Source organism: Heptranchias perlo, chromosome 11, assembly GCF_035084215.1.
Source record: "Heptranchias perlo isolate sHepPer1 chromosome 11, sHepPer1.hap1, whole genome shotgun sequence".
Lineage (NCBI taxonomy): Eukaryota > Metazoa > Chordata > Chondrichthyes > Hexanchiformes > Hexanchidae > Heptranchias > Heptranchias perlo.
Window position 1 is genome coordinate 67,345,938 of NC_090335.1, and position 13,247 is coordinate 67,359,184.

At 43.5% G+C, this 13,247-nt stretch overlaps 1 protein-coding gene across 1 annotated transcript in view; it reads right to left on the bottom strand.

Annotated features, from left to right (window-relative positions):
- LOC137326854 (cell adhesion molecule DSCAM-like) overlaps window positions 1-13,247 on the bottom strand; it is a 449,662-nt gene that overhangs the window by 19,274 nt on the left and 417,141 nt on the right. The window contains exons 29-32 of the mRNA XM_067992234.1: window positions 5,616-5,792; window positions 5,337-5,367; window positions 3,007-3,122; window positions 532-681 (exon numbers count right to left, since the gene is read on the bottom strand). Of these exons, the coding sequence (XP_067848335.1) occupies window positions 532-681; window positions 3,007-3,122; window positions 5,337-5,367; window positions 5,616-5,792 (474 nt within the window). The remainder of the gene's footprint in view (window positions 1-531; window positions 682-3,006; window positions 3,123-5,336; window positions 5,368-5,615; window positions 5,793-13,247) is intronic.

Below are 13,247 nucleotides of genomic sequence, written 5' to 3' on the forward strand. Positions count from 1 at the left end.
CATTAACTGGCAATATCACTCAGAAAGGCCATAAGGATGGCGAGTGCTGGAAATGGAAAAAATGTCACTTAGTAAGGTGTGGCCTTCTGTGGTTGTAGTTGAAGCATATTATTGGGGCAGAGGAGAAGAATGACTCTGCATCAATGCATGTTACTCTTTACCTGGGAGTATTTAATGCCTGAAATATCCCTCACCTTGAATAGAAGAACAGGCCATTAAAATTCCATCGGGGGGTTTTCCAGGTTACACTGGGTCTACGCTGTATTTTGGGAGGTTCCACCAGTTATGGCAGGAGACTGGGAGAACTTCAAGGGAATTTCAGGGACAAGGAGTCTACAGGAAGATCCTTAAAAACTCCACAGGGGTGCCAGTATAATCCATAACAAAAAAAAATCCCTGTTCTCAACATCAATGGAGCCAATAACAGTTGAAGACAACATTGGGCACTGATGTGAAGAAACCAATTCGCTGACTTGACAACCATCCCCACATCCTCTCCTTTACGATTCCACAGAAAACAAATATACTCACTGGTTCCTGGCCAGGCATCTGAAACATCTACTAGTGGTCCAGTGGCCTGTGAGACCGAATGGTAATGAACAGTGTGTGTGGCTGTTAGCGACTTCTGTTTCACAGCTTCTCCAAAGTCTGAGTCTGTCAGCAGCACAGTAGATCGGTCATCTGTAATAGATCAGGAGACAGTTGTATAATTGGCCTTTCAATGAAATGCTTTATTCAAGTAGGGGAGTTAAAAAAAATGTTAGCCTGCACTTACATATTCGAGGGAGGCATTATTGCTTCAAATGTAGTTTTGGTCTCCTTACCTAAGGAAGGATTTACTTACCTTAGAGGCGGTGCATCAAAGGTTCACTAGATTGATTTCTGGGATGAGAGGGTTGTCCTATGAGGAGAGATTGAGTAGAATGGGCCTATATTCTCTGGAGTTTAGAAGAATGAGATGTGATCTCATTGAAACATATAAAATTCTTAGAAGGCTTGACAGGGTAGATGCTGAGAGGCTGTTTCCCCTGGCTGGAGAGACTAGAACTGGAGGTCATAGTCTCAAGATAAGAGATCGGCCATTTAGGACCGAGATGAGGAATAATTTCTTCACTCAGAGGGTTGTGAATCTTTGGAATTCTCTACCCGTGAAGGCTGTGGATGCTCAGTCGTAGAGTATACTCAAGACTGAGATCGATGGATTTTTGGACACTCAGGGAATCAAGGGATATGGGGATAGAATAATTGTTAACCAGGACACTGGTAAACTCCCATGCTCTTCTTCGCATAGTGCCATGGGATCTTTTATGTCCACTTGAGAGACCAGACAAGGCCTTGATTTAACATCCCATCTGAAAGACGGCACCTCCGACAGTGCAGCACTCTCTCAGTACTGTACTGAGATGTCAGCCTAGAGTTTGTGCTTAAGTCTCTGGAGTGAGACTTAAACCCACAACCTTTTGACGCAGAGGTGAGAGTGTTACCACTGAGCGAAGACTAGCAGAGAAAGGGGGTTGAAGTACATAGTTCCAGTTGAAGATCGAGTTAGCACCAGCTCTGGCATGATGGGCTGAATGACCTTCTTCCATGCTGTAATTCCTGTGACTCTCTGCTGTCACATTGGTAGCCATAGATGCAATTTCACTCTCTTTCCACTTGCTAATGCCCCTTAAACTTTTGCTTACCCCAACACTTCATTACAGTTTCAGCATTTTCATAGTGATCTCTTCACTCTGAACAACAAGTAACAGCTAAACATAAAATATATAGTTCAATACTAGTCAATCTTCCATGGCATTGAAAATCATCTTCACGTGAAGCGGGGTTAAAGGGCAGGAGGAAAATTCGAACACAGTGTACAGATGCAATTCAGTGGCCATTTCAAAGTCATATATTCAGTCCTTGTTTTTATATAAATATATTTTATATTATTATTTATAGGTAAATAGCAAAAGGTACAGTGATTTGGGAAGCAGAGAGGTAGAATTCATTAGAGCTTCTCTACAATATGGACGGAGCAGCTGGGAGATGCAAAATATGAGGTGCTACAGTGCCACCACTGGTAGGTGGGTGTAACTACAGTGTGACAAAATTACATAGGTAGTTTCCATTATAAATGTTGACATAGGAATTTTATAATAGAAAAAGTTGACAGGAAATATGCACAGATGTAAGATTTTTAATATATTATAATCACTATGTGGCGATCCCTGCTGGGAAGTACGCATGTGTGGACATTGGGTTAAGACAGAGTGGTTGTGATACCCACCACGAAAAGTTATCGTGCCAACGCTTACTATCATTGATGAGGACTGTCCACTTGAACAATCTACTGGAGTCCAGTAAAAGTCACCACTCTCAAGTATTGTACATACAAAAGTATCGCACAAGTCAGAGAACCACCATACCTGTGCTGACTCTTTGAAAGAGCTATCCAATTAGTCCCATTCCCCTGCTCTTTCCCCGTAGCCCTGCAAATTTCTCCTTTTCAAGTATTTATCCAATTCCCTTTTGCAAGTTATTATTGAATCTGCTTCCACCACCCTTTCAGGCAGCGCATTCCAGATCATAATAACTCGCTGCATAAAATAACTTCTCTTCATCACCCCTCTGGTTCTTTTGCCAATTATCTTAAATCTGTTTCCTCTGGTTATCGACCTTCCTTCCAATAGAAACAATTTATCCTTATTTACTCTATCAAAACCCGTCATAATTTTGAACACTTCTATTAAATCTCCCCTTATCCTTCTCTGCTCGAAGGAGAATACCCCCAGCTTCGCTCCACACAACTGAAGTCCCTCATGCCTAGTATCATTCTGGTAAATCTCTTCTCCAAGTCTCTCAAAAATAAGGAGGGAGGACACTGTTGCCTCTCAAACCGATGGACAAATTGCTGTTATACCCTGGTGAAGGAAACCAAATAAGCAAAGAGTAGATGAACAAGGGAACAATACAACTATATAAAAAAATGATTGGAGAGCGGGGGAGGGGGGGGGAATTTCATACCGATTGTTTCCATGGTATCCCTCTCTTCTATCAGAAGCTGTGCTCGAGGGATATCGATGTGCATTCTCAGTGTTTGCTGCTGTTTATTCAGCGTATCGGATGTCCTTGTGTTTTTACTTGAAAGAGACAGAAAGAACAACACACGTCATTAAATGTTTGCCCCCTCACAAGAGTCCTGTATCCGCCGGTACGCTTGAGGCCGCCCGCGACCGGTGGGCACCGGAAGGACTGGAGGGCATAGTGGACACTGGTAATAATATTATTATTTAATTTTATAAGTTTCCTTTGCTTTATAGATTAGTTCTTTATTAGTTGTGCGCCTCTAAAAAGGGGGCACTTTTGTTTGGTGACACTGGGGCAACCCAGTGTCCCCTTATGGGTTATTCGAAGAGGCAGTGCTTCCCTGCAGCGTATTACCTGCTCACACCCAGCCATCCTTATGGTCTCTTCGAGTGAGACTGGCAATTTAGTGTTAAATAACTGGCGGTTTGTGCTATGCGATCATACCCAGTTGGAGCTGGGTTGTCACTGCCTGAACTCATTTCACGAGGGATCATCACAGCTCGGAAAGCATAGGACACTATTTCACTGCAATAGGATAAAACACTAAACAGAATAGACAAATAAACAAAGAGAAACTTGACAGAATGGCACAGTTCATTTAAATAAATGATTTACATAAATGACATCTTTCAGTTGCAAGCTGCTTGCTATTCATGGAAAATAGAGGGGAACAAATCATGAGAGATTTCATTTCCTTGAATTAAAGGCATAGTTTAGTTTACGTTATCTACAACATCACCTCATCCTTAAGTATTTATCCAAAACATGCCTCCCCCAATATGCACCAAACATAATCATTTAAAAAAAAATGTGATCAGAGTAATTGGTTTCAAGGCATGTGGAGACTAGAAGGCTGAAACATATATTTTGTTGCTTAGTCTGGGGCTTCAGGTCTTACCCTGCTCCATTTACTGAAAACAAGGAGCAGCGGGAGTGGTTACAAGAGAGAGTATGAGAAGCTCTTACTTGTCAAGGATTGTTGGAGCATGCTCGAAGCAGCGGTGGAAGCAGAATCCATAATAGGTTTTGAAAGGGAAGTGGATAAATATTTCAAAAAGAAAAATTTAAGAGGAGAATGGGGATATTCATGAAGTAGATAGTTCTTTCAGAGAGCCAGCACAAGCACAATGGGCTGAATGGTCTACTTCTGTGCCTTGAAGTTCTATGATTCTATTCTGCAATTTGAAAAGCACAACAGAAACTCAGAATTCAAAAGATTTGCAGCGAATAAATGTAGACTGAAATTGAGCCCTGGGGGGAAGGTTTTCTTAGCTCGCTATCTGTAATCTGAAATTTATGGGGAAGTTAGAAAAGTACATGAGGGAGAAAGGAATAGAAGGATATGTTGATAGGGTGAGATGAAGTAGGATGGGAGGAGGCTCGTGTGGAGCATAAACACCAGCATAGACCAGTTGGGCCGAATGGCCTGTTTCTTTGCTGTAAATTCTATGTAATAATCATAATCGTGTATATAAAAAATGTATTCACCACTTCACTACAAGTAGGAAACAGAGGAAATGATCCCTCCAAGGATTTTAAATGTACCTTGCCTACCGTAGCCAACACAGACGGCCAGCAATGGAAAAATCGGGGGAAGGGCATCTCAGCCACCCCATTAGTGCCCAAGGCCTGCCTGATCCAATTTTCAAGCAGGCCTAGAAATGGCTGAGCAGCCTGTCCACCTGAGACAGGCTGGAGGCTCCTTAAATATATATATTGGGGGGTTGGATGACCCTGATTGCAAATTTCAGGCTCAAATAGGTGGGACATGTGCTGCGTATGCTCCGCCCATTTCTACCAGGTGGCGAACGATCTAACCAGCGGTCCTTAAACGCCTCTCACAAAACAGGCCAGGGAACTCCTCCTGGGCACTGCCCCCCCCCACCCCCCCCCAAAAAAAAAATTTGGGCTCACTGACGGCCCGCTCATAGCCCCCCTTGGCATCGCCTCCCCCAGGCCCGACCTGCCAACCAGCTGATTTCCTGCTCTCCCAGAAGTGGCGAGCTGCAGCAGCGTTGCCCACCTGGTGCCCGCAGCTCGCCGGCGGCATGCTAATGAGGCCCGGGCTTCGAAATGGCTCGCGCCTCACGTTGGCACAAACAGCCGGATGGAGTGGAGCTCAGGAACTCAATTCAGGAGCGACATCAAAAATTAACCCCACGGTATCGATTCTTCCTTCAAACACTGGCACAAAACTCGGGCAAAACAGGATTGCTATTGATGTTCTGCGACGTGAACCATAACAAATGAAAATCACAATGCGTTACCTCATCAGCATCTCAGCCAGGCTTTTGGCATCTGCAAGAAAAGAAGATGCTCATTATTGTGTCTGTCTCAAAATGTTTCAAAAAAATAAGCTTGATCATGGTACAAAGACGGTCGTGCTATAACTTGTGACAGCTTAACCTGCCCATAAAAAAGATTCAAGCTATCCTAATCAGGTGAAAGAAGTCAAGGGTGGTGACATTGAGCAAATGAGGAGTCAAGGGATAGTTTTTTTTTCACTAAACCCGTATTATCCAATAAGCATTTTAAATGTTTCTAACCCCTCAGTCTCTTCAGGCGCTGTTCCCTTCTCCGCCTTCGAACAACCAGAAGTAGGGCAAACAGGAGCAGTGCAGCCAGCAGAATACAGGAGATCGTCACCAGCATTTTCAGTTCCTCGTTGGTTGCCATCCCCTCCTCGGTCTGCACCACTGATTTAATCAGTGGCGGAATTGTACCTGTGTAGTTCAGGACACAGTATTAATCACTGTGGTATAAGATAGGGCTTTTTTTTTTAACCAGACCCATTTCTGATCAACTCAGTAAAGAAATAGTTCCATTTACTTTGCACCTCATCAAACTGTTGAAACATCTCAAAGCACTTCATACAAGGTTGGGAGAGACCAGAACAAGGGGGCATAACCTCAAAATGAGAGCTAGGCCATTCTGGGGTGATGTCAGGAAGCACATCTTCACACAAAGGGCAGTGGAAATCTGGAACTCACTCCTCCAAAAAGCTGTTGAGGCTGGGGGTCAATTGAAAATTTCAAAACTGAGATCGATAGATTTTTGTTAGGCAAGGGTATTATGGGTTATGGAACCAAGGCGGGCAAATGGAGTTAAGATACAGATCAGCCATGATCTACTGAATGGCGGGACAGGCTTGAGGGGCTGAATGGCCTACTCCTGTTCCTATGACTGCTATGTAGACAACAGGCATTCTTTGCCAGCAGTGTCCTACAAACAGTAATGAGACTCAGTTAATTTGTTCTTTTTTTGTTGGTACTGATTGAAGGAGATGTCCTGAGGGTGAATTCCACTGATCCCATGATCTTAGCAGCGGTGCCATGCTCGAAGGTAGTGTGGAACAGAAATAGTGCTGAAACACTGTGGCTTGGATTCTCCAACCCTTGCTCCCTTCAGCAATGATCCCCACTTGGATGATGGGATCGGAGAATTTTCCCTCCTGCTCTGTTCTGAATAGTGCCATGGGATCTTTAATGTTCACTTGAGCAGGTAGATAGGCCTTCAGGTTAACCATCTCACCCAAAGGACAATATAGCAATTCATCAGTACGGCCCTGATACAGAAAACTTTACTAGACATGCTCAGAAAGGCCGACACCATTTTTGTAACTTTAAAATCATAATTTTTGCACATATTGTGAGAGTGGTGTAAACAAGATTCATTTGTATCATTCTTCTTACCACCGTGAATTTTCATGTAGGTTTTTAAAAATTCGTTCATGGGATGTGGGCGTCGTTGGCGAGGCCAGCATTTATTGCCCATCCACAATTGCCCTTGAGAAGGTGGCGGTGAGCCGCCTTCTTGAACCGCTGCAGTCCGTGTGGTGAAGGTTCTCCCACAGTGCTGTTAGGAAGGGAGTTCCAGGATTTTGACCCAGCGACGATGAAGATATATTTCAAAGTCGGGATGGTGTGTGACTTGGAGGGGAACGTGCAGGTGGTGTTGTTCCCATGTGCCTGCTGCTTTTGTCTCCACTTATGCAATTTAAAAATTCCCCAAAGAAAGACTTCTCAAAATCTTTGGGGTATAAATCCGTTTTGGGCGGTAACGCAAAACGAGCGATAACGAATTGGCGTTGAAGTCATTGGAAAATGATCGGGTGGATGTGGTGAGGATGTTCCCAAGGACGGGTGAAACTAGAACTAGGGGGCATAATCTTAGAATAAGGGGCTGCTCTTTGAAAACTGAGATGAGGAGAAACTTCTTCACTCAGAGGGTAGTAGGTCTGTGGAATTTGCTGCCCCAGGAAGCTGTGGAAGCTACATCATTAAATAAATTTAAAACAGAAATAGACAGTTTCCTAGAAGTAAAGGGAATTAGGGGTTACGGGGAGCGGGCAGGAAATTGGACATGAAGCTGATTTCGGATCGGTCAATGCCCTGTGGGTGGCGGAGAGGGCCCAGGGGCTGAGTGGCCGGGTCCTGCTCCGACTTCTTGTGTTCTTTAGATTTGAGGTTAGGATCAGATCAGCCATGATCTTATTGAATGGCGGAGCAGGCTCGAGGGGTCGATTGGCCTACTCCTGCTCCTATTTCTTATGTTCTTATGTTCTTAAAAGAAAACATGGCGTGTTGTAAAAAGGGGTTGCTGATTCACTATCGTCCATTTTACACTCCCACCGAAGACATATTTGTACCCCAATGAAACTGGCTGATACAACACTGGCAGTACCTTTATAACATTTTATAACATTTTGTATTTCAATGTTATTTAATTAAAAAAAATATACTTGTAAATGAAGACAAATCTCCAATATGCATGAGGGCGTCGCAAATAATGTACTAAGCTGAGAAACGAATGGGGTTTTAGTGACTTATAAGCTGAATTAAACTGTATCCTCAAGTGCAAAGTCTCATACTCAGGACTTAATGAGCGTTGTAAGAATGTTGGCATTTAAGATGGTTTAGTTTCATTCCTAGTCACCATAGTAACACAAGGTAATTAACAGTTCTGGGTATGGATTAAAGGAACCTTGCCATCGAGGTGAAAGGATCTGAAAAACTGAGTTGAAATCCTTTAGTTCCTGTGCTGATAGTTGACCATTTGAAGAAATAGGTTTCCCGCTGATCTACATTTGTTATTTTCATATTCATGAATGCAGCACGTGTAACATATATGAGGTGTAATTTACCAAGCGTATGTTACTGCCTTGCAGCTTACGTTGGGTGTTTTATGAATTCAGGTCTGCCGTAGATCCCTTCTCGGGTTCAGTGGCATCAGTCGCTCTTGTAAGTGGTCTGAGAATCCAAATTTTATCGAAGTTTACTCACACTGCCGTGCATCTGCTTGTATGATAGCAGGACTCAGGGTGTAATGGCACTCTCCTCTTGTGACCCGAACCAGATATTTATGTCTTTTACAATTGTACTGGCTCCTCCTGGCATTTACCTGGGCCTCTTCTGGTCCTGGGCTAATTCACGGCAAATTTCCAAAATGTGTTATTGCTCTGTAATATATAAGGGGGTGCTATTTCCCTTAATCTATAAGGGTGTGCTATTTCCCTGTAATATACAAAAGTGTACTATTGCCCTGTAATCTATAAGGGTGTGCTATTGCCCTGTAATATATAAGGGTGTGCTGTTGCCCTGTAATCTATAAGGGTGTGCTATTGCCCTGTAATATATAAGTGTGCTATTGCCCTGTAATATATAAAGGTGTATTATTGCCCTGTAATATATAAGGGTTTGCTATTGCCCTGTGATATATAAGGATGTGCTATTGCCCTGTAATCTATAAGGGTTTGCTATTGCCCTGTAATAAATAAGGGTGTGCTATTGCCCTGTAATCTATAAGGGCATGCTATTGCCCTGTAATCTATAAGGGTGTGCTATTGCCCTGTAATCTATAAGGGCGTGCTATTGCCCTGTAATCTATAAGGGCGTGCTATTGCCCTGTAATAAATTAAGTTGTGCTATTGCCCTGTAATCTATAAGGGTGTGCTATTGCCCTGTAATCTATAAGGGTGTGCTATTGCCCTGTAACCTATAAGGGCATGCTATTGCCCTGTAATCTATAAGGGTGTGCTATTGCCCTGTAATCTATAAGGGCGTGCTATTGCCCTGTAATAAATTAAGTTGTGCTATTGCCCTGCAATCTATAAGGGTGTGCTATTGCCCTGTAATCTATAAGGGTGTGCTATTGCCCTGTAACCTATAAGGGCATGCTATTGCCCTGTAATCTATAAGGGTGTGCTATTGCCCTGTAATCTATAAGGGCGTGCTATTGCCCTGTAATATATTAAGTTGTGCTATTGCCCTGTAATAAATAAGGGTGTGCTATTGCCCTGTAATCTATAAGGGCATGCTATTGCCCTGTAATAAATTAAGTTGTGCTATTGCCCTGTAATAAATAAGGGCGTGCTATTGCCCAGTAATCTATAAGGGTGTGCTATTGCCCTGTAATAAATTAAGTTGTGCTATTGCCCTGTAATAAATAAGGGTGTGCTATTGCCCTGTAATCTATAAGGGTGTGCTATTGCCCTGTAATCTATAAGGGTGTGCTATTGCCCTGTAATCTATAAGGGCATGCTATTGCCCTGTAATAAATAAGGGCGTGCTATTGCCCTGTAATCTATAAGGGTGTGCTATTGCCCTGTAATCTATAAGGGTGTGCTATTGCCCTGTAATCTATAAGGGCATGCTATTGCTCTGTAATCTATAAGGGTGTGCTATTGCCCTGTAATAAATAAGGGTGTGCTATTGCCCTGTAATCTATAAGGGCGTGCTATTGCCCTGTAATCTATAAGGGTGTGCTATTGCCTTGTAACCTATAAGGGCATGCTATTGCCCTGTAATCTATAAGGGTGTGCTATTGCCCTGTAATCTATAAGGGCGTGCTATTGCCCTGTAATAAATTAAGTTGTGCTATTGCCCTGTAATCTATAAGGGTGTGCTATTGCCCTGTAATCTATAAGGGTGTGCTATTGCCCTGTAACCTATAAGGGCATGCTATTGCCCTGTAATCTATAAGGGTGTGCTATTGCCCTGTAATCTATAAGGGCGTGCTATTGCCCTGTAATAAATTAAGTTGTGCTATTGCCCTGTAATAAATAAGGGTGTGCTATTGCCCTGTAATCTATAAGGGCATGCTATTGCCCTGTAATAAATTAAGTTGTGCTATTGCCCTGTGATAAATAAGGGCATGCTATTGCCCTGTAATCTATAAGGGTGTGCTATTGCCCTGTAATAAATTAAGTTGTGCTATTGCCCTGTAATAAATAAGGGTGTGCTATTGCCCTGTAATCTATAAGGGTGTGCTATTGCCCTGTAATCTATAAGGGTGTGCTATTGCCCTGTAATCTATAAGGGCATGCTATTGCCCTGTAATAAATAAGGGCGTGCTATTGCCCTGTAATCTATAAGGGTGTGCTATTGCCCTGTAATCTATAAGGGTGTGCTATTGCCCTGTAATCTATAAGGGCATGCTATTGCTCTGTAATCTATAAGGGTGTGCTATTGCCCTGTAATAAATTAAGTTATGCTATTGCCCTGTAATAAATAAGGGTGTGCTATTGCCCTGTAATCTATAAGGGCGTGCTATTGCCCCGTAATCTATAAGGGTGTGCTATTGCCCTGTAATCTATAAGGGTGTGCTATTGCCCTGTAATCTATAAGGGTGTGCTATTGCCCTGTAATAAATTAAGTTGTGCTATTGCCCTGTAATAAATAAGGGTGTGCTATTGCCCTGTAATCTATAAGGGTGTGCTATTGCCCTGTTATCTATAAGGGTGTGCTATTGCCCTGTAATCTATAAGGGCGTGCTATTGCCCTGTAATAAATAAGGGCGTGCTATTGCCCTGTAATCTATAAGGGTGTGCTATTGCCCTGTAATCTATAAGGGCATGCTATTGCCCTGTAATAAATAAGGGCGTGCTATTGCCCTGTAATCTATAAGGGCATGCTATTGCCCTGTAATCTATAAGGGCATGCTATTGCCCTGTAATAAATAAGGGCGTGCTATTGCCCTGTAATCTATAAGGGTGTGCTATTGCCCTGTAATCTATAAGGGTGTGCTATTGCCCTGTAATCTATAAGGGCATGCTATTGCCCTGTAATAAATAAGGGCGTGCTATTGCCCTGTAATCTATAAGGGTGTGCTATTGCCCTGTAATCTATAAGGGTGTGCTATTGCCCTGTAATCTATAAGGGCATGCTATTGCCCTGTAATCTATAAGGGTGTGCTATTGCCCTGTAATCTATAAGGGTGTGCTATTACCCTGTAATCTATAAGGGTGTGCTATTGCCCTGTAATCTATAAGGGCATGCTATTGCCCTGTAATAAATAAGGGCGTGCTATTGCCCTGTAATCTATAAGGGTGTACTATTGCCCTGTAATCTATAAGGGTGTGCTATTGCCCTGTAATCTATAAGGGTGTGCTATTGCCCTGTAATCTATAAGGGTGTGCTATTGCCCTGTAATCTATAAGGGTGTGCTATTGCCCTGTAATCTATAAGGGTGTGCTATTGCCCTGTAATCTATAAGGGTGTGCTATTACCCTGTAATCTATAAGGGTGTGCTATTGCCCTGTAATCTATAAGGGCATGCTATTGCCCTGTAATAAATAAGGGCGTGCTATTGCCCTGTAATCTGTAAGGGTGTACTATTGCCCTGTAATCTATAAGGGTGTGCTATTGCCCTGTAATCTATAAGGGTGTGCTATTGCCCTGTAATCTATAAGGGTGTGCTATTGCCCTGTAATCTATAAGGGTGTGCTATTGCCCTGTAATCTATAAGGGTGTGCTATTGCCCTCTAATATATACAGTTGTGCTATTTCCCTCTAATATATAAGGGTGTGCGATTTCGTGTAATTAGGATGTAAATACTTATGCAGTGCCAAGAAGAACAGATTGCTGGTCCCGTGGAGCGAGGAATCCATGTCAACATTAGTGCTACTGCCAAGGCTTCTAGTGATAATAAAAATGATCGTCCACAGAAAAAAAACACTGTTGTTGTAGATTGCGTTGGCTGTAATCCAAGGTTGTTAAATATTATAAAAAATACTTATCTTCCATGCCTAATGGCGCATGAGGAAACCCATTTCTTCCACTGCTTTTACAGCCAGCGGATCATGCTCTCGGTTATTTCCAAAACGACGTTGCTTTTTTACATGGACAGGTCGTTAGTCTGACTCACAACTACCTATCGGGAGAAGCGGCTTGGATGCAGTGGTGGGGGGCGGGAGGGGGGGGCGGGGGGTGGGGGGTGGGGGACGGGGAGGTCAATCCAGAGCTCTCATCTCCACTCACCGGGACTGTCTGGAGTGAGGTTCGAACCCATGACCTCCCTCAAAAATCCGTTCAGTCCAGGTCAATCGAAAAATTCAAAACTGAGACCGATAGATTTTTGTTGGGTAGGGGTATCAAGGGATATGGAGCAAAGGCAGGTAAATGGAGTTGAGGTACAGATCAGCCATGATCTAATTGAATGGCGGAACAGGCTCGAGAGGCTGAATGGCCTACTCCTGTTCCTATGTTCCTAGTCCTATTAACGCTACCACTGAGCCAAGGCTCACTCCATGGATACTTCTAATCTTTGCTTAATTATTTGGTTAAACTTTTGTGCAAGCTTGCCTGATAGATCAGTGGATAAGTTCAGCATGCAGTGACCTATCTAGCCATACAGACCAGGAAGATTGCAGGTTTGGCAGCAGATGTAACGTACACAGACTGTGCTACGGCCCCTATGATACATACATCCTGATGTCACTGAAAGTGGCGAGACTGGCAGGATGGTGGCGCCCGGCAGAAATTCCTGTCGGTTCCGCCTTGCTTTCGGACAATGGCGGGTGCGTCTGCACTGTGTCGGCGTAATTCAGACATCACACGGTAGAGCGCCCGACTGCCTTTAGGAAAGTAGCAATCGTGACACCGCAGTTATTTTTGCAAGAAAATTCCGAGCTTCTGCCGGGAGAGCTGGCACTGCCGACGGTGTGGGAAGTTGCCCATCTGAAATTACCGGTTCCCCTCCCCCACGAGTCGAATGCCCATCGAGTGCTGGAGATGGCACGGGTGCCCAACCTCTTTATGTGCCCAGCATATGGGCTGGGGGTCAATGTTGGGGAAGATTGGTGACCAAACTTGGCCCTCCTGGATTTCTAGGCTAGTATGTCTGGGCACGAGGAGATTTTTTTTTTTAGTCATCAAGCTCTACAACAGTGTAATAACTC